General features: G+C 38.5%; 1 protein-coding gene across 4 annotated transcripts in view; it reads right to left on the bottom strand.

Moving 5' to 3' along the window:
* MCCC1 (methylcrotonyl-CoA carboxylase subunit 1) overlaps positions 1–10,812 on the bottom strand; it is a 60,799-nt gene extending 49,987 nt beyond the window's left edge. The window contains exons 1-4 of one of the 4 annotated variants that reach the window (XM_061193363.1): positions 10,547–10,812; positions 7,846–7,892; positions 4,874–5,010; positions 1,723–1,818 (exon numbers count right to left, since the gene is read on the bottom strand). In XM_061193363.1, the coding sequence (XP_061049346.1) occupies positions 1,723–1,818; positions 4,874–5,010; positions 7,846–7,892; positions 10,547–10,635 (369 nt within the window). In that variant the 5' untranslated portion in view covers positions 10,636–10,812. Of the gene's footprint in view, positions 1–1,722; positions 1,819–2,377; positions 2,450–4,873; positions 5,011–7,845; positions 7,893–10,546 lie in introns of those variants that run through there. The other 3 variants (XM_061193365.1, XM_061193364.1, XM_061193366.1) reach the window with 3 other exon arrangements.
* Positions 10,813–24,250: the final 13,438 nt, after the last annotated feature.

Below are 24,250 nucleotides of genomic sequence, written 5' to 3'. Positions count from 1 at the left end.
TAACCAGTCTTTACCCCCTTATCTGGCTTTACTTTCTTCCCACCACTTATAACATTCCTAGTTATATTAGTTCTTTACTCCTTTAAATACTGGGTTGGCCCAAAAGTTCGTTCAGGTTTTTCCGTAACATATTACGAACAAACTTTTGGGCCAACCCAGTATTTATTTTCTGCCTCACCTACAAGAGTGTAGCTTCAGACATAGGGTATAAACTGTGTTAGTCATTGCTGCATATATGCTTTATTTTAAAATATTTATTTATTTGGCTGCACCGGGTCTTAGTTACAGCACGCGGGATCTTCGTTGCGGCATGCGGGATCTTTTGTTGCGGTGCTCGGGCTTCTCTCTAGTTGTGGTGTGCAGGCTCCAGAGTGCACGGACTCAGTAGTTGCAGCACATGGGCTCTAGAGCGCATGGGCTTAGTTGCGCCGTGGCATGTGGGATCTTAGTTCCCCGACCAGGGATCGAACCTGCGTCCCCTGCATTTGAAGGCGGATCCTTTACCACTGGACCACTAGGGAAGTCCCTGCATACATGCTTAGAAGCTGGCACAAAGCAGGAGATCAAGTAACGTTTGCTGAGTGAATAAATGCATGAATGATATGAGAAGGAGGAAAAGAGCATTTCCGGCACATGGAACAAAATAAGCAAATGCCTAGAGAAATAAGCATGATATGTAAAGACAGAGAAAAGTTCATTGCAACCATAATAAACAAGTGGCGATGAGAAATAAGTTTTGACAAATACTGGAAACTCTTAAATGCTAGGCTGAAGAGTTTGAACTTTATCTTGTAACCACAAAAGATTTACTAACTGGGGAATAGGATGAGAAAGGGGTGAAGTTATTGAGGAAAAAAAAAAAGAGCAGGTGGTAATAATGAAACAAGGGTTTAAGAAACATCTGTCTTACATCTGTCTTGCAGTAAAAACAACTGCTAGCAGTTATCTGTCTAGCACAACTCATTGGATGGGCAAGGGATTTAGAAGTAGGGAAACCAGCTGAGAATCAGAAATCCAGATAAGAGATCATAAGGTCTGGCTGTGTGATTAAAAAGAACAACTTCTGGAGACATTTCAAAGAAAGATTCAACACAAGTTGGTTCCTATTTTATTTTGAAGGATGACAGATACAATAACAGCAAAATTTTGAGTCTGGGATATTGGAAAAACAGGGAGCGGGGCCTTAGAATGAGACTGGGAAGTCAAGAGGGAAAAGGATTTCTTTCTTGATTCTATTTTTCCTTGTAATTTAGAGCACCATCTATTTCTCCCAAAGAATCCGATGTTCCTAGGATCTGGCTTTGAAGGTAGAAGAGCTGAATTCCCTCTTAATTTAAATTTGTAATTAAACCCTCCCTCCATCTGTTTCCCCAAAGATCTAAAGTGCACAGGACTCAGTAAGACGGTAGAGTGGCTGAGAAGTGAGAAGCAACACGCCTACTTTACAATAACAATCCCATAATCAAATGTAAAAATCTTGGGAACAGCTAAAAATAGAGAACGAGTTCTGTAAATAATAAGCAATTTTGTGTAACCTGTACAAAACTTATTCCTTTTGCAATGCAAATTTCTTCTTTTTTTTGGCCACACCACGTGGCATGTGGGATCCTAGCTCCCCAACCAGGGATCGAACATGCGCCCCCTGCATTAGAAGCGCAGAATCCTAACCACTGGACCACCAGGGAAGTCCCTGCAATGCAAATTTCTTCATGACTCTTTTACCTGTGCAGCGGAGATCTTGGCCACTTGAATGATTTTCTCCATAGAAAGGTAGCTCTGCTGTGAGGGAGCGGGGCCGATGGAATGTGCTTCATCTGCCTGTTGAAGGAATATTACATGCTTAAAAGACCACACAGCTGGTACACACTAGTACACTATACAGAACTGCTGCTGGGTCATCTTATTATTATAAATAAAAATGCTGGCTCCTAAGAACAATGAAAGAATTGAGAAACAGAAGTAGCAGCTCATGTCTATATTATAAAAATAAGCCAGTTTGGAATCTTTCACAGGAGGAGGGTACCAAAACTTGACTTTTATGTATAAAACACACACTTAGAGTGAAATTAAAGTGCCTTGGGTTAGAAGGCAAGAGGCATTAGTCACAGTATTATTATTAGCAACAATAGTAACCTTAAATGTAGTTAATGCCAAAAATGTACAATTTGACAACAGAGACAAAATATACAACAGATGTATACAGTAAGAAATAAAATTACAAAGTTTCCTTAAGTTTATATAATTATTAGAGTATGATAATACCCCTTCTATACATTTATGAACTATTTTTATATTGTCCCTTAAAACTTTCATATAATCATAGCACCCCTTGAAGCAGACCAGATACACAATATCATTCATTCATTCAAAGACTTACCGAATGCCCACTATGTGCCATGCTTTGAGGTGAAGCTGCCTATACATCAGTAAATAGGACAAGTGTCTCTGTCTAGAGGAAGAGACAAACATCAAACATACATTCACACACTTAATGAGAGCTGTGATAAAGGCCAAGAAGGAAACACAGAGGACACAATGCAGGTAAGAGGAAGAGGATCAGGTTTAGTCTGGTCAGGGAAAGGCTGGGAGGGAAGGTCAAGGGGCTCCTTGACCTGGGACCTGGCCAGGCAAACAGGCGGAGGCGGTGGAGTTTGGAACAGGAATGGAGATGGGGGCAAGCCTCACTGGCAGAGAAAACAACACATATGAAGGTCCTGGGGTGGGAAGAAATCTGGCCCATTTGAGGGACTGAAGGAGGCTTGTGTGGCTGGAGCAATGAATAAGGGGTCAGGGACCAGACATGTGGCTGGAAGACAGGGGGATGCAGATTTCAGAGGGCCTTGTGGGAGGTTAAAGCTTTGGATTGTCTCCCAAGGGGACACATGATGAGACTTTTTAAAGTGTGTGTTTTTAATTTAAACTTTTAATTCCACAATACACAAATCCATTCTCATTCTAAAGACTGTGAACAATAATACAGAAGCAAAGGAGTCCTTTGGCATTGCCCCTCTCCCTCATTCTAAACCCCTTCCAGATATAACCTCTATGATCAATTTGGGACATACCTTTCCATATCCACATTCCTATTTATTTGAATATATTTATATAAACATACAACAGTTTTAGTTTTTGTTTTTACACCAATAGGATCAAACTCTAGAGTCATCTTCTGCAATTGCTTTTTTCACTAACAGTATGTCTTGAGAGCTCTTTCCTTGCTAGTACACACGTCTACCTCATTTTTTTATAACAATTGCATAACGTTCCACAGTATGAAGGTACCGTAGTTCATTTAATCAGGTACCTCTAAATGGACATTTAAGCTGTAATGGCAAATGGATGCCGGCAGCATCTTGTGCATGCCTCTAGGTGCACATATGTATGAGCATGTCTCTGGACAGAGATCTAGAGGAGTGTTTGCAGGGCTGGGTGAAAGATATGACATTTTAATCGCTCCTGGTTAATCATCCCTTGAAATGGTGTCACTAATATACATTTCCATCAATAACCTAATTTCTAACCACATTAACCAATACTGAATACTATCCATCTTTTAAATTATTGATAATCTGGAGGATGATAAAAAGGTTTAAAGCATTTAAAGCATAGGAGTAACATGAAAAAATCTGATTTTTAAGCTATCAGTCTGGCTGAAGTGTAGAAAATATTGTGGGAGGGGGTCAAGGGTAAAGTAGGGAGACCACATACAAGGCTACAGCATTTGACCAGGCAAAGATGATAGCAGCTTTGACTTAAGGTGCAGGTGGTAGAGGGCAGAAAGAAGTGGAAAGAAATGTTTGGGAAGCAGAATTAACAGCAATTGGAGATTGTCTAGATGGGGAAGGGGGAAGGATGTAGAGAGGGGAGGAAGATGGGAGATATTCAAAGACTCCCAGATCTCTGGCATTATTATTTTCATGAGCGATGGTGTTGCCACCTACTGGGTTAGAGAAGTCTGCAAGAAAAGCATGCTCAGTACAGATGAAAGGTGATGAGTTCAATTTCAGACATATTGATTTGGTGCCCATCCAGGTGGAGGTGTTGAGTGGGAGGCTGGATAGACATGTATCATGTTCAAAAGAAAGTCTGGGCTAGAAATAGACATTTGGAAGTTTTTAGCAAAGCCACAGGAGTTGATGATATGATCTAGAGTGACAGTATACAGTGAGAAAAGAAGAAAATGGAAGATTCTTAACAGGGGAGAGGAGAAGGACTCCACAGCACAGGAAGACAACTAGCCTTGGATGGGAAGAGGACAGATGCAGATGCAGCGAGCAGATTCTGTGGCAGGAAGCTCAGTTCTACGTCCTCTGTGACTCAAGATCATCTGCTGAGAATAGGTGGTACAGGGAGAGTCGGAGGTTGGAATGGAGCAAAACTGGTTTGAGATAGTCCCTGCACAGAATTCGAGGGAAAAGTGGCAGTGTGGAAAGCCCAGGTGAAGCTGGTCATAATTTTACAGTTAAGTCAAGGCTCAGAAACATTAAATGACTTGTCTAAGATCCCTTGGCCAGTAACTGGTAGTTGCTAAGACTGACCTCGATCCTTCTCCTGATACATCGGGGATCTGGATGTGCGCCACTGACAGTGTGATCTGTGGGTCAGCCACATTCTCTGAACCATTTTAACCAATCCTTGATGAGACAGGACCTTGCCTAGAAGTCAACTACACCACTAGGCACACAGTGTAGTTCCACTGGTGTTACGTTTGGAAAAGGTTCCCAAGATAAATTTTTAGTGAGCAGTTTGAACTTACCTACTTAGACATAGTTAATACTAGCAAATATAAACTGTCAACAAAGAAGTAAAATACTGACACAATAAACAAATACGATCACTTACAAAATTTGACTTCCAGTTTTTAACAACGTACCATGTCAACATGCATGGAATTCCTGTCGGCCTCACTATAAACAGCCACAGACTGTACGCCCATTTTTTTGGCTGTTCGTATCACCCTGCAGGCAATTTCTCCTCTGTTTGCAATGAGGACCTTGGTAATGTTTCGTCCTGTTTAAAATACCATGAAAACCATACACAAATGTTACTGGGGAATTAAGGAATGAGAATGCAAAATATAGTTGTCCCTCAGTATCCATGGGGGACTGGTTCCAGGACCCCTGCAGACACCAAAACCCGCAGATGCATAAATACTAATACTGTATAAAACGGTGTAGTATTTGCATATAACCTACCCACACCCTCCGGTTTACTTCAAATCATCTCTAGATTACTTATAATACCTAATATAATATAAATGCTACAGGGACTTCCCTGATGGCACAGTGGTTAAGAATCTCCCTGCCAATGCAGGGGACATGGGTTCGAGCCCTGGTCCGGGAAGATCCCACATGCCGCAGAGCAACTAAGTCCATGCACCACAACTACTGAGCCTGTGCTCTAGAGCCCGTGAGCCACAACTACTCAGCCCATGTGCCACAACTACTGAAGCCTGTATGCCTAGAGCCCATGCTCCGCAACAAAGAGAAGCCACTGCAATGAGAAGCCCGTGCACCGCAAGGAAGAGTAGCCCCTGCTCGCCGCAACTGGAGAAAGCCCGCACACAGCAACGAAGACCCAACACAGCCAAAAATAAATAAATAAATAAATAAATATTTTTAAAAATGCTACATAAATAGTTGTAAGTACAATGTAAATGCTATATAAATAGTTGCCAGTGCACAGCAAATTCAAGATTTGCTTTGGAAACTTCCTGGAATTTTCAAATATTTTTGATCCTTGGCTGGTTGAACCTGCAGATGCGGGACCTATGGATACTAGAGGGCCAAATGTAAATATTCTATGATATTAACTAGGTTATAAACATTTGTTTTGGTAAAATCAGCATAACAAAGCCTCAAATAACCATTTCAGCTAATATCAGTGCATTTCTTTTCAATGTCCAATATTTGTAGATGTTGCTACTTGTGTAGGGTAAAGTTAGACCTTTGCAGAGATAGGGTCACTTTAACTTATAGTGTCTCTATTGTCTTTATTGCAGATTGTCTCTCTGGGTAAACCAAGTTATCTTCTTTGCCTTTCCTTTTTTTGTTTGTTTGTTTTGGCTGCACCGGGTTTAGCTGCAGGACTCAGGATCTTCGTTGTGGCATGCGGGATCCTTTGTTGCAGTGTGCGAGATCTTTAGGTGCAGCATGCGCACTCTTAGCTGTGGCATGCATGCAGGATCTAGCTCCCGGACCAGGGATCGAACCCGGGCTCCCTGCATTGGGAGTGTGGAGTCTTAACCACTGGACCACCAGGGAAGTACCCCCTCATTGTGGGTTGTTGTTTTTTTTTTAACATCTTTATTGGAGTATAATTGCTTTACAATGGTGTGTTAGTTTCTGCTGCCTTTCCATTTTGACCTCGATTAGAATCAATGCCAGTGTGATCAGATCAGGGAGAGCTGTTAATAAGCCTTTAGAAGTCATGAAATTCAAGATACTCTTATTAACATAAATTCTTACTCAGCTTTTTCAATTTAAAATAAAATTAAAAGATGCTTTGTTATGTCAAAGATCAAATTACAATAGCTAAAAAAAAAAAAAAGCACAGTTAATAATAACTACACGTTAATGCCTATTTTCTATGCCCCAGGTCCTCTGCTAAAGACTCAACTTGGACTTAAATCCTCACAATCATCCTATGAAGTAGAGGCTATTATTATTATCTCAATTTTAAAAATGAAGATATTAAGATTGAAAGAGATACTGCTTTCCTGAAACCACAGAGCTAAAAAAAATGGTAGCTCCAGGATTTGAACCCAGGTTAGCTTCACTCCAGAATGTGAGCTCTTCATCACTCTGCTCCACTACCTCTGTCCCTCTGTACACAGGGGTGTGTGGTTCTTGCAATATAAATGAATACTGCACCAGTTCACTGGCATCAGTGTCATATGACATGTTATTGTATTTATAAATAAAATACACTTCCATCATCACACATGAAATAAATGTTTTTGACAGTTTATAATATTTATTTTTCTCAAAAAATAAAGTTTTATATAATTTAAAAGTATGTTTTTCGGGACTTCCCTCATGGTCCAGTGGTTAAGAATCAGTCTTACAATGCAAGGGATGCCAGTTCGATCCCTGGTCGGGGAACTAAGATCCCACATGCCACGGGGCAACTAAGCCCGCGCGCCACAACTGCTGAGTCTGCGTGCTCTGCAGCCCGCGCGACTCAACTAGAGAGAAGCCTGTGCACAACAACAAGGAGCCCACGCGCCGCAATGAAGGATCCTGCGCGCCGCAACTAAGACCTGACGCAGCCAAAAAATATTTTTTTAAAAAAGAAAAAAAGCTCAGCATCATTATAAAAAACAAACAAACAAACAAAAAACTGTTTTTCAACAGGGATCTATAGAGCCCAAGCTGGCACAAGGGGTGCTAGGGTGAAGCATGCATGTATATGTTAGAGGAGGGGGCTACACTCAGTCAACCGGAAGTTACACTTTTAAACGTTTACAGTTGGGAACTCCACGTAACATTTTATTTGAAAAAAAAAAAAAAATTCCTGCTACTTGAAAGAACTGTTTTCAAGCACTGATTTAGACCATCATATTTATGCTTTTTCAATTCAATACACTAAAGAGGGTCAAACAAATAACAACATAAACATAAAATGTCCTTAACTATTTACCTATATATTTTAGACTCAAAAGCAAGAGAGATTTAACGTAAGAGGTGAAAACCATTGACTCAATACTAAGAAAGTAATCATGAAAATCCAAAACGTCAAAAGTATATAAAAACTAATTCTATTATGCACACATTAAATAATTAAACATTTCCCTTTCTTACTTCATAACCTGAAACAAGGCCAAATAGAAGAGGGTGTCAGTACCTGTGGTAGTTGCATACTTCACGGCTCTTTGCTTCCAAGTCCATCCCCTATAAAATGAATCCAAATGGAATTATGATTAAACAGGATATGTAAGATCTGTCATTGTTCTCTCAAAAGAATCTCAATTTTTAAAAACTTGCAACCAAGTCTAGATATGACTTTAGTTACATTTAAACCTTAAGCCTACAGAGTGATTCAATAAGATTTACTTTGTGGGAAGAAAACGAATCTAGAAATCAAAAGTTACAGTTCTGGCTGTTCTCCCTGGTACTAAGTGTCCTTGACCAGATCACCTAACCGGCTCATTCCTGAGGCTGGCAAATGACCACGGAGTCAGAGACAATTAGAAAGCCAAGGTACTTCAAGATCATCCAGTTCAGCTTGTTTTCAAACTTTTTTCACCAGAACCCAAAGTAAAAACTATGTTTGACTTCACAAGCCAGTACACACACAGAAGTTTCATGAAAGAAAATTTCCCCTATGTTTCGATAGTTCCTGTTCTATTCCATTTTATTAAATAAAATGTCCTGGGAAGACCCACAGCTTTGGCACTTGAGTTCCACAAGATGGTTTTCTGAGGAGGCTACTGCTTTCCCACATCTTTCCAATCAACTGACCTCGCTTTCTTGATCTTCAATGGGGAGGTGGGGATCACAGCATCTTCCCATCACAATCTTCAGATAGGCTTACCAATAAGATTCAAGGCCTGTCCTGGGCAATGTGTCTATAAAATGGCTGCTTCTTGGTAAATCCAGCTTAAGCTCTGATTCAGTTTTAAGGACATTGCTGAACTAAAGTTTTCTTCTGCCATTTTCCAGTGAAAACCAAGAGACAACCACCTCCCACACACACACCACTTAACTATAATCTTCTATCCCAGCAACGTTCTGATTGGTCTATTCCATTTTTCACCATTATCTACACTACAATTTAAAATGGCTTAAAAAACATTAAGAAGTTGCTTCCATGCAATTATTCCACCCTGATTCAAGAATTTCTATACCAGTTTCTCCTCGTTTTTAAAATTCCACCACTAGACTAGATTTCTTTGCTGAGTTACTACCAAATCATGACATAAAAAGACATGTAAACACCTTATATACTGATAAGATTTTTTTTTTTAATAAATTTATTTATTTATGGCTGTGTTGGGTCTTCGTTTCTGTGCAAGGGCTTTCTCCAGTTGCGGTGAGCGGGGGCCACTCTTCATCGCGGTGCGCGGGCCTCTCACTGCCGCGGCCTCTCCCGTTGCGGAGCACAGGCTCCAGACGCGCAGGCTCAGCAGTCGTGGCTCACGGGCTTAGTTGCTCCGCGGCATGTGGGATCCTCCCAGACCAGGGCTCGAACCCGTGGTCCCCTGTCATTGGCAGGCAGATTCTCAACCACTGTGCCACCAGGGAAGCCCTAAGATTATAATTCTACATGCCATTAACAACTCTAACATTTTCCAGGGTGACAACCACTTGAGAATGGTTCTATACATAATAGCTAAGATTTGAGAGGGAGAGGGAAGTGAGAGAAAATGGGTCTGTGTAACATCCTGAAGAGCCCTGGAAACCTAAGAAAAGAAAAATCAGGAGAAAAAGAAGAGCACTAACATTGCTTTCATCAACTGTCATATTTTGCTCTGCTACAATTAAGTAACTGAAAATCTACATCCATACAATAAAAGCAATAAAAAAAACTTAAGACAAATCATTGAGTCTGCAAAGGCTACATCTATGGATTGATTCATATGCATCAGATTCTGTTTAAGCCTCTTTACATTAATATTAATTCATTTAATTCGCACAGTCTAAGGCACTAGTATTATCTCTTCTAGGGATAGTATCATCACCTCCTCCTAGGTAAAGAAATTGAAGCACTGAGGATAATAAGTAACTTTCTCAAGGTTACTCACACACCCAGAGTAGCAAAGCTGAGACCCCTGCCTTCTGAGTGCAGAGTCTGTGCCCTGCAGCACTAAGCTATACTATGTTTCCAGAATGATGGAGGAGGAGGGAAGAGAAGGCAAAGGAAGCTAAAGAAGCTTGCTACCTGGAAACCTGAGGGTGTCTTCACTGCCAGTAATTGTCTCCGAAGCTTAAAATCTGAAACTGATCTGGAGTCAGGTTAGTTAGAGTGAGTCACCTGATAGCTTTGTTCAAATGTGTGTACAAAGCTGTTGACAAAACCTCTCAGCTCTCCGGAGACAAATTTGCTTTTGTTAACTTGATTCATTTCAGCAAAGGGAAAGAACTCCAAGAGTCTTTAGCATCCTGGCGCCATTTCTTACCACTAGTGTAAACTAGGGCAAGTCTTTGACCCCTTCGGACTTCACCAAAAGCGGGATCATAACAACGCTCCCCAAAGAGGGAATGCAGTGAAAACACAGTGTTAATAGTTAGGAACTGTACAAGCGTTATTCTTGCCCCTATGGCGAGGGGAGCATGGAGACGGCAGGCCCAGCTCCACCCCTCCCCCACTCCACAAAAATGGGCAGAATGCTGAAGGCTGGATGTGTGGAAGGGAGAAGAAAGTGTGCGTCTCCCTCCTGATGCCGAGACTGAAAGCAGAACCTCTCCCGGACTGGGCTGGAGTTTTTCTTCCGTCCTCCCCTCCTCCCCCTCTACCCTCGGTCCCTCCGCGCCTCTCACACGCCGCACGAGTCCATTCACCCCCGGCCCCGACACTGATCCACCGCCCCTCCACCCGCCGTTACCTCGGCGGCAGCAGCAAACTCGGGACTCGCTGCCATCGGTTCCTCTCCGCCGCCACCAGCAGGACCGACAACGCAGAGGCCGCCGCCATGTCCGGGCAGCCCCGTCACTCTCCGACGCTTAGACACAGCAGCTGTGTCCCACTCACTGCAAAACCTTGCCTCCGCTCTGCTAGCCTGTTGTCCTCCGCCGGCCACCGTCCAGGTCAGAGCCAAGCAATAGGCGAACCGAAGGGTGGTGGGGGCGTCTCCACCAAAACAATCAAAGAACAAAGCAGGGCTTGGGTGGCGGCGATTGGCCAGTCGGTCCGCGTGCCGCGGGGGTGCGGTCCCCGCTCCCTCCGCCCCTTGCGCCAACCGGAGGAGGGGTCGGCTATGTCCTCAGCCTTCCTTGGACTCGGATCGCTGTTTCTTCCCTTGGCCCTCGGCGTTCCTTCGTTCTGGAACACTGCTCCTGACCATTATTATTAAAGCCGCAAGGAAGTGGGCGAGGCAGAGTCATGGGGAAAAAGTCATATGGGGTGGAGAGCAAGATAAAATTCTCTAGTGATCTCAAGAATGGATAAAATAAAATAAATAACTAAAATTAAACTTAAAATTTAAAACCACCCTGAGCTTTTAAAAAAGTGTTTTAACGGACTGTTGAGGAAAAGAGGAAGTCAAAACCGAATTGCAGAATATCTAGAAAACAAAAGTACTGAAAACACTACATATAGATGCTTATTTGATTTAACTAAAGCCGGGCTTATAGGAAAATTATAGTGAACGTAAATTAATCATCCAATTTAAGGGTTAGAAAAAAATACATAAATAAAGCATAATAAAGAAAGTAGTAAAGATTAAAAAAAAAGAAATAAATGAATTAAGAAAACTAATATCGAAGCACTAAGTCCAGAAGTTCAGAAAATAAATCAATAAAAGAAAAATAGTTAACTAATCTAATCAGAAGTAAAGGGGAGAAATGCACACTTGCTATGATTAAAAAGAAAAAAAAAGGTAAGTGGGGAAAAGGTGCAGGTATAGAAAAAAATTATAAATTTGTAAGAGACTATTTTGCTCAACGTTAAGCAAATAAATTTTGAAAACCTGGATGAAATGGATGCTGTTCAAGATAAGAAAATACAGTTTACCCAAATAGACCCTGAGATAGAAAATCTAATTAAACCATTACCACAGAAGAACAAGAGAATATTATCAAAGACCTATCGTTCCTACTGCCTTCATTTCCACCTTCACCTCCATCCCCAAAGCATGTGACTCACCTTGTTTCACAAGGAAACTCCACCAAAATGGTAAATAGTAGTTGACCCCAATGCTAGTAATTCTGACCCAGAGCACAGAAAAAATTGGAAGTCCTCCAAAATCTTATGAGGTGAGCATAACATTGGCACCAAAATCTAACAAAGATAGCACACACATACACACACAAAACTATAGTCCAATTTCTTCATTTATGAATATTAATGGAAAAATCCCAAGTATATTACTAACTAAACTATCTGGTAGCATATGGAAAGAGTAATACACCATGATTAAGGTTTATTACAGAAATGTAAGAAGATTCAATATTAATATAACTAATTAATCTTATTAATAGTTTAAAAGAGAAAAAATTGTATCATGTTAATAGATGCTTAATAGGTCTGATAAAAGTCAACATTCATTCTAGATTTTAAGACTCAATAATTTAAGAGTGGTATTGGGACAAGTGGCAAGCCCTATGGGGGAAGAAAAGTTGAATCCCTACTCACTCCTCATACCTAACACCAAAATAAGTTCCAAATGGATAAAAGATTAAATATAAAGATGAAATCATAAGAGTGCTAGAATATATCATAGGATATCTTAAAGAAGGAAAGGTTTTTCTAAGTGTAACACAATACTCAGAAACTATAACAGAAAAAGAATTGATAAATTCAACTACATAATTTTTTTTGAAAATCTGCACAACTAAACATATATATAGAAAAAAAGTGAACTAGGAATAATTTTATAACTCTTATCACAGATGAAGGTCTACTTTCCTTAATATATAAATAACTCCTACAAATCAATAAGAAAAAAGATCTATAATGCAAGAGAAAAGCTTCAAAGAATATGAAGAGACCAAGGGAACAGAATAGAGAGCCCAGAAGTAAACCCACGCATATATGATCAACTAAGCTTTGACAAGGGTGCCAAGTGCACCCAATGGGGAAAGAATAGTCCCTTCAATAAGTACTGTTGGGAAAACTGGACATCCACATACGAAAGAATGAAACTGGACCCTGCCTTACACCACTAGAAAACATAGGGAAAATGCTTCTTGACATTGGTTTTTTATTTTTTAGATATGACACCAAAAGCAAAGGCAAAAAAAGCAAAAATAAAGTTGGGACAACATCAAGCTAAAAAGCTTCATCAGCAAAGGAAACAATCAACAAATGAAAAGGGAATCTGCTGAATAGGAGAAAATATTTACAAACCATATGTCTGACAAGGGGTTAATATCTAAAATGTAGAGAGATTTTATACAACTCAATAGCAAAAAACAAATAATCCAATTAAAAATGGGCAAAGGACCCAAATAGACATTTTCCCAAAGAAGACATGCAAACAGCTAACACCTACATGAAAAGGCGCTCAACACCACCAGTCATCAGGGAAATGCAAATCAAAACCACAATGAGATATCACCTGTTAAGATGGCTATTATCAAAAAGACAAAAGATAACAAGTGTTGGTGAGGATGTGGAGAAAAGGGAACCCTTGTACACTGTTGGTGGGAATGTAAATTGGACAGTCATTATGGAAAGCATCATTATTCAGAGTCCTCAGGAAATTAAAAATAGAACTACCATATGATTCAGCAATCCCACTTCTGGACATATATCTGAAGGAAACAAAATCAGTATCTTGAAGAGATGTATGCATTACCACCTTTATTGCAGCATTATTCACAGAAGCCAAGATATGGAAACAACGTAAGTATCTGTTGACTGAATGAATGAATGAAGACTATACACACACAAACACACCACAGTGGAATATAATTCAACCATGAGAAAGAAATCCTGCCAGTTGCAACAACGTGGATGAACCTGGAGGACATTATGCTAAGTGAAATGAGCCAGATAAAGATAAATACTGTATGATCTCACTTATATTTGGAATTTAAAAAAAAAAGTCAAACATATAGAAACAGAGAGTAAAATGGTGGTTACCAGGAGCTGAGGGGTGGGGGAAAAAGGGGACATGCTGGTCAAAGGGAACAAACTTTCAGTTATAAGATGAGTAAGTTCTGGGGATCTAATGTATAGCATGGTGACTCTAATTATGATACTGTATTGTATATTTGACATTTGTTAAGAGAGTAGATCTTAAGTATTCTCATCACCTGACTGTGGTAATAATTTCACAATGTATAGATATACCAACTCATCACATTGTACATGTTAAATATATACAGTTTTGTTTGTCAGTTATACCTCAATAAAGCTAAGGGGGAAACTAACAGGTATAAAGAAAAAAAAAAAGAATATGAGGAGTTCACAGAATAGGAAATGTAAATAAATGTAAAAGTCACTTGACCTTATTACAAATCAAAGAAATACAAATTAAAACTATAGGGCTTCCCTGGTGGCACAGTGGTTAAGAATCCACCTGCCAATGCAGGGAACACGGGTTCGAGCCCTGGTCCAGGAAGATCCCACATGCCGCGGAGCAACTAAGCCCATGCGCCACAACTACTGAGCCTGCGCTCTAGAGCCCGTGAGCCACAACTGCTGAGCCCTCACACCACAACTACTGAAGCCCACACGCCGAGAGCCCGTGCCCCGCAACAAGAGAAGCCACCGCAATGAGAAGCCCGCGCACTGCAACGAAGAGTAGCCCCTGCTCACCGCAACTAGAGAAAGCCCGCGTGCAGCAATGAAGACCCAATGCAGCTAAAAATAAATAAATTAATTAAATTAATTTATTAAAAAAATAAAAAATAAAACTATAATGATATACCATGTTTCACCTGTCACATTAGCATATATCAAACGTTTAATAACACTGTAATTAGTTAGGGGCATGAGAGTGTTATCATTATTGAGTGAAAATTGGTACAACCATTATGCAGAGTACTTTGGTAATAGTTATCAAAATTGCAAATTCACAGACTTTTGAAACTAGCAAAGCTATTTCTTAGAAATCACCCAAGATATACTCATAGATATTTGAAATGATGTCTGATTAAGGAAACATTGTTTCATTGTTGGAAAAAACAAACTAATTAAAAGAGACTGGTTAAATAAATGTACGGGTATACATTTAATGGATTACTATGCAGCCACTAAAAAAAGAATGAGACAGCACTATATGTACTCATATATTAAGATTCATTGATGAGTGACGAAAGCAATGTACAGAACTGTGGTTATTATTCTATCATTTGTGTAAAAATAGGAGAAAGAAAAAACATACATGCTTATGTATGTAGCAATAGCCTCTGGGAAAGAAAAGTTGTTGGCTCCAAGACAGGGACAGGATAGCAGGATAGTGACAGCTTTTTATTGTACACCCTTTTACATACTTTGGATTTGTTTTGACATAACTTCAGACTTACAGAAAAGCTACAAGAATAGTACCCTTCACCTATAAACCCCAAGTGTTTATATTTTACCACATTTGCTTTATCTTTTGTTCTCCATGTACCTACACACACACACACACACATACACACACACACACACACTCATATACTCATACTTTTTTTTCTGAACCATTTGCAAGTAAGTTGCAGACATGATGCCCTTTTTTACTCCTAACTACTTTAATGTGTATTTCCTAAAACAAAGAGATTCTCTTACCTATACATGCTTTCTGAACCTGCTTGGGCTTGATCCTGGATGTACCATTTCCATCTTGCAATTGATTACTGTTAGACCCATCCAGCTTTATTACTTAGTGGATTTGACAGAATCCAGCTCAAAAATGGTCAATTCCGGATATATGGTCACTTAGTGTCCCAAGGTCAAGTGTTCCAGGACCCAGTAACATGCCAAGAGCTGTTTCTCAAAGGGTATATATTTCTCTGATGCAAATGGCATGGCCGTGGCCTTGCTTCAGAAGGCCCAGGGCCTGTTATGATTCTCCCACTAGAGTTTGCCAAAAATTTCGTGCTGTACCTTTGCCCACTGCTGAAACCTCCAACACCGTAGGGTCTGTCTGAGTGTCTGGCTCAAGCAGCAGGGCTAATTGCATCGTGGCCTGGAGTTGCTGTACTGCCCTTTCCTGATCTGGCCCCACTCAAAACTGATTGCTTTCTATGTCACCTGGTAAATGGACCAGAGGAATTTTCCTAGCTGTAGAATGTAGTCACCAGAACCCAAAGAGGCCCAACTGGCTCTGTGTTTCCTTCTTTGTGGAAAGGATGCAAGATGAAAAACATCTGTATTTTATTTTGGAGGGGATATTCTGGCATGTCCTTGATCCTCTGTGTCCTTAAATACTTAAATGAAGTAGTCAGTCCCTGAATCTTCATACCTCCTGGAACACATGTGTTTAACCAAGGCGTCCAGCATAATAATTGCTCCATGCTTGTCCTGTATAATTAGCATGATGTCATCAATGTAGTGGTTCAATGATATTCCATGGGATGTCTGTGCGGTCCAGATCGCTTTGGATTACATTATGAAAGAGGACAGGAGAGTTGACAAATTCCTGGGGCAAAGCTATAAATGGATATTACAGAGCATGGGCCAACAACGAGCCTTCGTAGAAAGGCAAGTCAGCCTGAGCAGTGGCTGGTCCATACACTGTCAGTGCCAGGGCTTGAGAGGCTGTTCTCCTGGGGGTGTGCTACATCTGGGGCAGAGTTGGAAGCAGGCTGGAATCAGCCCTGCTCCCATTACCTTTTGTATAGGTTCCTATTAAACCACTTTTCTTTGTGTATGCACTGGAATTTCTATACCCGAGTTTCCCCCCAGAAGTAAACCAGTAATTCTACCTTGACAGTGGATGTGGGGTAGACAGCATTCAAGACAGCCCCCCTTGATTTCTACCTCTCCTGGTCTTCACTCCTACATTGTACCAGGCATGGTCAATGTGACCAACAGGATACAGCAGAAGTGATGGCATGTCACTTCTGTGATTAGGTGGTCGTCTCTCTCTCTTGGATCACTTGCTCTGGGGAAAGCCAGTTGCCATGTTGTGAGCATCCCTTTGGATATGCCACATGGTGTGAACTTGGAAGTAGATCCTTCAGCCCCATTTGAACCTTCAGATGACTGCAGCTCTGGCTAACAGCCGAACTGCCACCTGGTGAGAGACCCTGAGCCAGAGCCACCCAGCTAAGCTGCTCCCAGATTTCTGACCCTCAGAGACTGTGTGAGATAATAAATGTTGTTTTAAGCTGCTAGGTTTCAGGGCAATTTGTTACACAGCTATAGATAACTAACACAGGACCTCTTCTGATTTATCTCAGCCCCTACCAGACTGTCTGGCATTAGGAAGTCCTTAATCGATGTTGGTTGGATGAATGAATGAATGGGTAATTGTGGCAGCACTTAAATAAACCAGTAATCCAGTCAGGTAGTCTGGGCTGAGAGTTGAGAAATTTAATTTATAACTTTAATATGGTTTATCTTCTCAGAAATTCAGTTTCCCTCAAATAGGTCTTCCTACCTAGTAATAATGTGGCAGTGGAGAATAGAACAAAATAAATTATTTCTAGGAAGACGATTTAACTTACTGATTCAAGCAACAACCTCCACTAAGGTTGTAAACAAAAATTTTAATAGCACAAAAACCGAATTATAAGGAACGAATGACATAAATCTCCAAAGTAAGTTTTTATTACAAAAACTTTTAATACAATTCAATATTCTATTAAGACTAAAGGCAGGTCCTTGCCAACCCTACTGAGCCATAAGAGAACAAGTCAGGAAAGTGAATATGTTCTCCAGGGTGACTTGAATTATTCCTTTACTAACGAATGCTAGGGGTGTGTGGTCTATTCTGTTAACATTTCTTTGGTAGTAAAAACAAGGAGGAATAAAATTCTTTGCTGCTCTACAGAAAAACGTGAACTAGAGTGAAAACGTGGCCGTAAAACTGCAGAAGAAGCAAGTTACCACAAGAGGGGGATCTACATTCAAGAAAGAAAAGTTGGTTAGCGGTTCAATTTCTCTTTCAAAGAAATAAAAAATGCCTTGAGAAATTTACTCCATTCCTTTATCCTTAGACTCACAGCTTAACAATCCCATAAAAATGAGAAACGAATGTTTTACAGAGCCTCTCAGTTTTCTTCGAGGGAGTAGAGAACTTCATTAAAGATAGGCTATTTTATTTCCCATTAAGCCCTCCTTTCATGTACCATAATCTCTCGTGATTCTGGACAAAATAATTTCCTCTGTAAAAGGGAGCATATGCCAGTATGAGGCTTCAGGCAGCACTTATTGTCATTGTTCTTGTAGGCAATTTGGTGTAGTGAAAAGACCAGAGACCTTGGTACCAGACCCACAGGAAGTCAAATTCAGGCTCTGCCACTTGTTAGCTGGGTGACATTTAAGTGATTAATTTCTTTAAGTCTGAGTTTACTCACATGTAGGTTGTGAAAATTAAATGAGATGTATATAAACTGCTTAGCCTAGTGTCTGACACATATGTGTTCAATAGTGAAAGGCCATTATTATTGTTTCTTGCTTATTATTTAATTCTGTTGTCTGTAGCCACCTAATTCTTAGTTTTAGTGATTCTGGAGGAGTCATCAAGATAAAAATATAAGCTGATCTATTCCTCTTGGTGTCACATCAAATATCTAGACAACCTATGATATGTTGTTCTTTTTGACGATTGTTAGAAAACATTTAAAGTGGAAAAGGAGGTAGGTCAATTGACAGACACATACATCTTACAAAACATGGATAGTAAAAGCACTGAAAATACATTTTACAGGCAAAGCAGAAGCATTTTTAAAAGTGGAAAAGATCAAGGATAAAATAAAATCCCCAATGTGAACACAGGTAACATTAATTACAATTGATGCTTTGGTTTATAATATGGAGCATATACCACTTTACATACATTATGTTAATTTAATGTATCTCAAATGTTGACTTTGGTTAAAATATTTTCAAGGAAACTAGAAAATATTCTTAAACAGCTCACTAGATCTTTCATAAAATGAACAAAAAAATATTTTGAAATTGATGTACTGCTTGAACTTACGTCAGAAATTTGGTTTTTGTGAAAGACAGTGGTTTACACGGTTGGAAGGACCCACACTCCAAGGGAAGTCTTCAACATCCTGGAAACAATGAAAGAATTCTCTAAACTCCATCTTTTTCTTTTCCCTCGGGGCACCAGTTAGATTCTCTGGTATCCAGAAGATTCACGCCTTAAGCGGATTCCATAGACAATCAAACCCACAGCGAAGAGACCAAGCACGATGGCCCCAATCACGGGAAGCACAATTGTGTAGTCAGATGAACATTCGTCCACTAATAGAAAAAACAAATACAGCCACTAAGGTTTAGTGAGGACAGACCAGAAAGCAGGCTAGAGTGGGGAGAATATGAGCTTTGGAGTCAGACCTGTGCTTGACTTTTGCTTCCACCACTAACTGTGTGAACCTGGGAGGGTTATTTAACCCTGCAATTTACTCATTTATAAAGGAAGCAAATAATATACAAAATTGTTGGAGGATGAAATAAGATAACTTTCTCTTCTCAGAAATTAATAAATATTTAATAATTGTTAGTCCTGTTTTCTTCCAGGTGTTGCTCTCTGCAAAGTGGGATGTGCTTACGTAAAACAGACTGCGTCACCGTAAACCTTATCTCTTGAAAACATGTGATGTTTCTCCACTTTTTAAAACATTCATTTTTGTCACACTTACAGTTCTCTTTTATTGCTTTTAGTTAGCCAAAAATATTAGAAAATAGACCTAATTATTTATGAGAGCTTAAAAGTGAAAGTTTGCAAATTTGTCAAAATTCTTTTTTCTTTATTCTGTTAGAGACTATTTATTCAGTTCATTTAAAATGTAATCAGTCTTGACTGGAGAAAGATGGAAGGCCCTGGGAATAAAAGGGAACTTAACTGAATACAAATAAATGGAGAACTATATCTATATCTTATTCAAGAATAGATGAGAGGATATGCCCTTGAGGTCTTCCATGAACCAATATTGAAATTATGTCCTGAACCAAGAATCACCATTAACCCAATTCTCACCTGAGGTCCAAGTAAAAAGAATCAGGAGGGGCCAGGGAAGAGGGAATGGTAATTAGAGACTCCTGGGAAAAAAACTAAATCTATACAAGACAGGAACTGTGCTTGTAGTACACTATTTGATTTGGCAGTGGACACTATTTACATTATAATGATGCATACCTTATTGATTTAACAAAAAAACAGTGATATAACCATAAAAAGGATGGTGTAAGAAGTATTAAATCCTTATCTTCCATAGCAAGAGGTTTAAAGCTGATAAATTAAGAAATAGTAGGATAAGCTTTTTATTACTTTTTAGAGAATTATGGAGATAGTTACCATAAGAAACTGTTAGAACTAGTTAAAGTGCTTTGTCTCTTAGAGGAGGAACAGGGAAATGTTGCTTTTCATGAATCCTTTTAGAGTATATGGTAATTTTGTTATTTACATATTTGTTAAAATTATATATAATTTTGTTATATTAAATATAACATTGTACATGTAAATATTTATATATATTTCTTAGATAGGAAAGAAGATAATCTAAGAAGTTAAAATAATTTGGAAAAAAAATACAGAATTGTCAAAACAAAATGTAAAGCACATACCTATTGATCCAGCAATTCCACCACTAGGAATTTATACTGAAGATATATTCATAAAGTACACAAAAATATGTAATAATAATCTCCTTTTATGAGAGGAAAATTGACAATCTAAATATCCATCAAAAATTTACAATTGTATATTCATACAATAGACTATGATGTAGCCATCAAAAGGAATGTGGTAGATTTCCATGTGCTGACAGGGAAGTTACCTAAGATCTGTGAAGCACTGCATGGGTGCCTAGAGCAAAAAAATACACAAGAAGCTGGGGGAAGACTGGGATGGGAATAGAGGCAACTTTTACTTTCTATGTAGTTTTATACTATTTAATATGACATTGTTTAAACATCTTCAAAATGCAGAAAAGTAAACAAAGAAAATAGTTATCCAATCACCATGTTTCTTCCACTTGAATTAATCACCATAAATCTTTGAGGCATTGTTTCCTCTGTACATATATGTGTGTGTGCGTGTGTGTGTGCTCATGTGTATGCTTAAAGAAAAATCATTGTATTTTTTAAAATGATAAATGCTCATTATAAATCTCCTGAAAACCACCTACCCAGAAATTATCATTGGTAAAACATGGACAAACATTATTTCAGGCGTCTTTCTTTACAACTGTAAGAATAGCTGGGTAGAAAAATAAATAGAAGTGGTTTTATCAAAATGGGATCATACAAATGCTATTTTAACCAAAATTGTTCATTTTAATGTTACTTGAATTTCACAGAAGAAAAAAACTAAAACAAGACTAGAGGAATTACTGCACTTCAAATAAACGTGTCTTTGCCATGGGAAATATTGTTGCATAAAAGATCTCTTTAAGGTTCAAAGAAGAGACAAAAATACACAAGTAGAAAATAAATAAATGATTATGAAATGCATTAAGAGGTTATAAAATAAATTAGAGACGTGTTTTCTAAACTCTGTGTTTCCAGTTAGACATTATCTATTGATTCTGTTTTGAAAGATTAACACTAACAGATTCCCTTCTATTTCTGGTCTTCCCAACTCAAATTCTGAATAGCTATACATATTTTTAGAAACATTGTTCAGGTTTACAATATTTCAATTCTATGTGATAAGTATAATTCCTATAATTTCTAAAAATTCGTTTCAAATTTAGAACACATTCACTAAAGTCAAAATAATACAAAATGCTGTACATTGAGAAGTTTCACTTCTACCCTTGTGCCATCTTCTTAGTTCCCCCTGCCAATATTAGACAACTACTTAGTTTCTTATATATTTCCAATGTTTCAGATATAAGCAAAAGTGAAAATATACTTTATTTCCCATTTTTCTCACTATTATGCATTATACATTTTTTAACAATATATTTTGGATAACTTTCCTTAAACATACACAGACATGTATGTTCTCATTCTTTTCTTATAACTGTATAGTATTCTGTTGTGGAATGTATCTGTCCCAGATTGATGGACCCTTGGTTTGTTTTTAATCTTTTGATATTACAAATAATTCTGTGATGAATAAGCATGCACATATATCATTTTATATATGAGAAGGAATGATAAAATCTCAGATCCATAATCGTTTGATGTTTTTTATATTTAACTCTTCAAATAGATAAAATGCCTTAAAAAACAAAACAAAACTGTGCTTTCTCTATTCCTGAAAGATGTTTGCTTATATCCTTGCTTGTAATGTGGCTTCTCTCTGATCAAATTTCATTGTCAAGCTGTATCTTTAAGAAGAGCTCATTTGTGCTGTATCCCTTGAATTATTTCATGTTTGAGGATGTCGGTCTATTACCTTTTTACTCAGATTATATTTTGAGGCCACACTTTCCCTTAGGATTTTGTAGACATTGGTCTATTGTTTACTGGCTTTAAATGTTATTGTAAAGAAATCTGAGGCCAATTTTAACCTTCCCCCTTTATAGGTGATTTGCTTTTTTTAGGGGAAGGGGGAGTTTGTATGTCTAAAGAATTCTTTAGCTTTAAAGTTCTATGGCTTACTTTGGATATATCTTATTGTTAAGCTTTCTGTGTCAGGTTTTTTTTTTCCTCCCACCCTGGGATAGATACACTGTGCACTTTCAACCTGCAACTTCAATTATTCACTTTAAGGAAAACCTCTTAAATCATCAAATATATCTTCTTTTTATTTTTTAACTCTGTACTTTAGAGCCACCAGTTATCCTTATTTTAGATGATCTGAATAGCTTTCATACCTAGCAGCTTACCTATAATGTTATAATCTTAATTTTTATTAACTGGTTAACTCAGTCTTTTTCTCTACGAAGATAGTTCAGTTTTCAGCTCTATCTGTTCTGCCTTTTACTATTTCCATTTATTATGGAAGTGTGTTGCTTTGATGCTCAATTTGTTTTCTTAGGAGTGAAATGTCCTATTTACCTCACTCTTTCATTATAACTTCTCCTCTATGAGCTCTGGTTATATGGAATTCACATTCTTATTAATTGTCAAAAAAACAATTGACAGGTATTTCTCTCTGTTCCTTGAGTTAGGTTTTCTTTGTATTTTATCAACTATATTCCCTTCTAACCCTCCCTCCTTTAATTTTTAAAAATTGTGGTAAAATATACACAACATAAAATTTACCATTTTAATTGTTTTAAAGTGTACACTTCAGTGACATTAAGTACATTCACATTTTTGTGCAACCATCACCACTATCCATCTCCAGAACTTTTTTCATCTTGCAAAATGAAAACTCTGAATCTATAATTTAGTTTAATCTTATATTACTTTTTCCTGCAGTAATTTTGCATTGTAGTCTTGTAGTTTGTTTTCATCTTACTCGTTTCCCATTGAGCTAACTAATTGGATTCTATTTTCTTTTCTATACCTTGGGAACTAGCTACAGACTGGGGTGTCCTCTGGTTTGGAGCTGGCTCCCCAGTTCATTTCCAGCAGTCTGGAAATTTACTCTGCCTTGTCTCCGCAGTAGCCATTTTCACTACTCCTACCCAGCTTGAAGAGATGCGGGATCCTAGTTCCCCAACCAGGGAGCGAACCTGGGCCCCCTGCATTGGGAGCGTGGAGTTTTAATCATGGACGGCCAGGGAAGTCCCAAGTGGCTGCTCTTTTTCTCTCCAGTTTTAGGAATAGTAGTCAGCATTCACAGGATGTTTTTCTTTCACAGTATGGCTCCTTGGGGTAGGTGTACTGGGGAGGGTTAGGAGCCCACTCAGCTGCCCCCTCTCCACTCTTCCTCTCAGTCTTGTATCTTTGTCGTTCATCAGTTTAAAATGTTTATTGCATTAGGTTATGTCTTTTTGACTGCTACTGGTGATTAAAAAAAAAAATTTCCCCCCGCTCAATCTATTAGACAATGAGGGAGAAAAATTCTGTGAGGAAAATTCTAGTCACTATTTTAACTCCAATTTTTCATTTCATATATTTCTGTAGTGCTTAAAATTTTTTTCACAACCTACGTGTTTTTGCTCCCATTTGTTTCTTAAAAATTAAGAATTAGTAGTGAAGTATAAATTATAACCATTTTAAACAGTTTATGAAGGAAACCCAAAATTTGGGCACACATTGATACACATTTGTTAATCAATGTCTGTTTTGTATGTAATTCATACGTAATTCTTTATTCACGTTATCGTTGTGAAAACCTAGAAACAATAAAAATTCCCAATAATAACAGAATAGTTAAGTAAATTATTGTGTAATGTTGATAGCATATTCAGGATAGCAGCCATGGTAATGACACTTTGTACCTCTAGCAGCATGGAGAAATGCTTATGGAACAAGGATACCAAACTGTGTCCTCTGTGTACTTTCAGTTTGTAAAACAATATTCTTGAGAAGGAAATACAGTTGACCCTTGAAGGACACCAGTTTGAACTGCACGGGTCTATTTATAGGCAGATATTTTTCAACATTAAATACTATAGTACGACTTTATCCGCAGGTG

Source organism: Eubalaena glacialis, chromosome 6 (assembly GCF_028564815.1).
Source record: "Eubalaena glacialis isolate mEubGla1 chromosome 6, mEubGla1.1.hap2.+ XY, whole genome shotgun sequence".
Taxonomy (NCBI): Eukaryota; Metazoa; Chordata; class Mammalia; order Artiodactyla; family Balaenidae; genus Eubalaena; species Eubalaena glacialis.
Note: the sequence above shows the minus strand (reverse complement) of the source record. Positions and strands in the feature narration are given on the sequence as shown.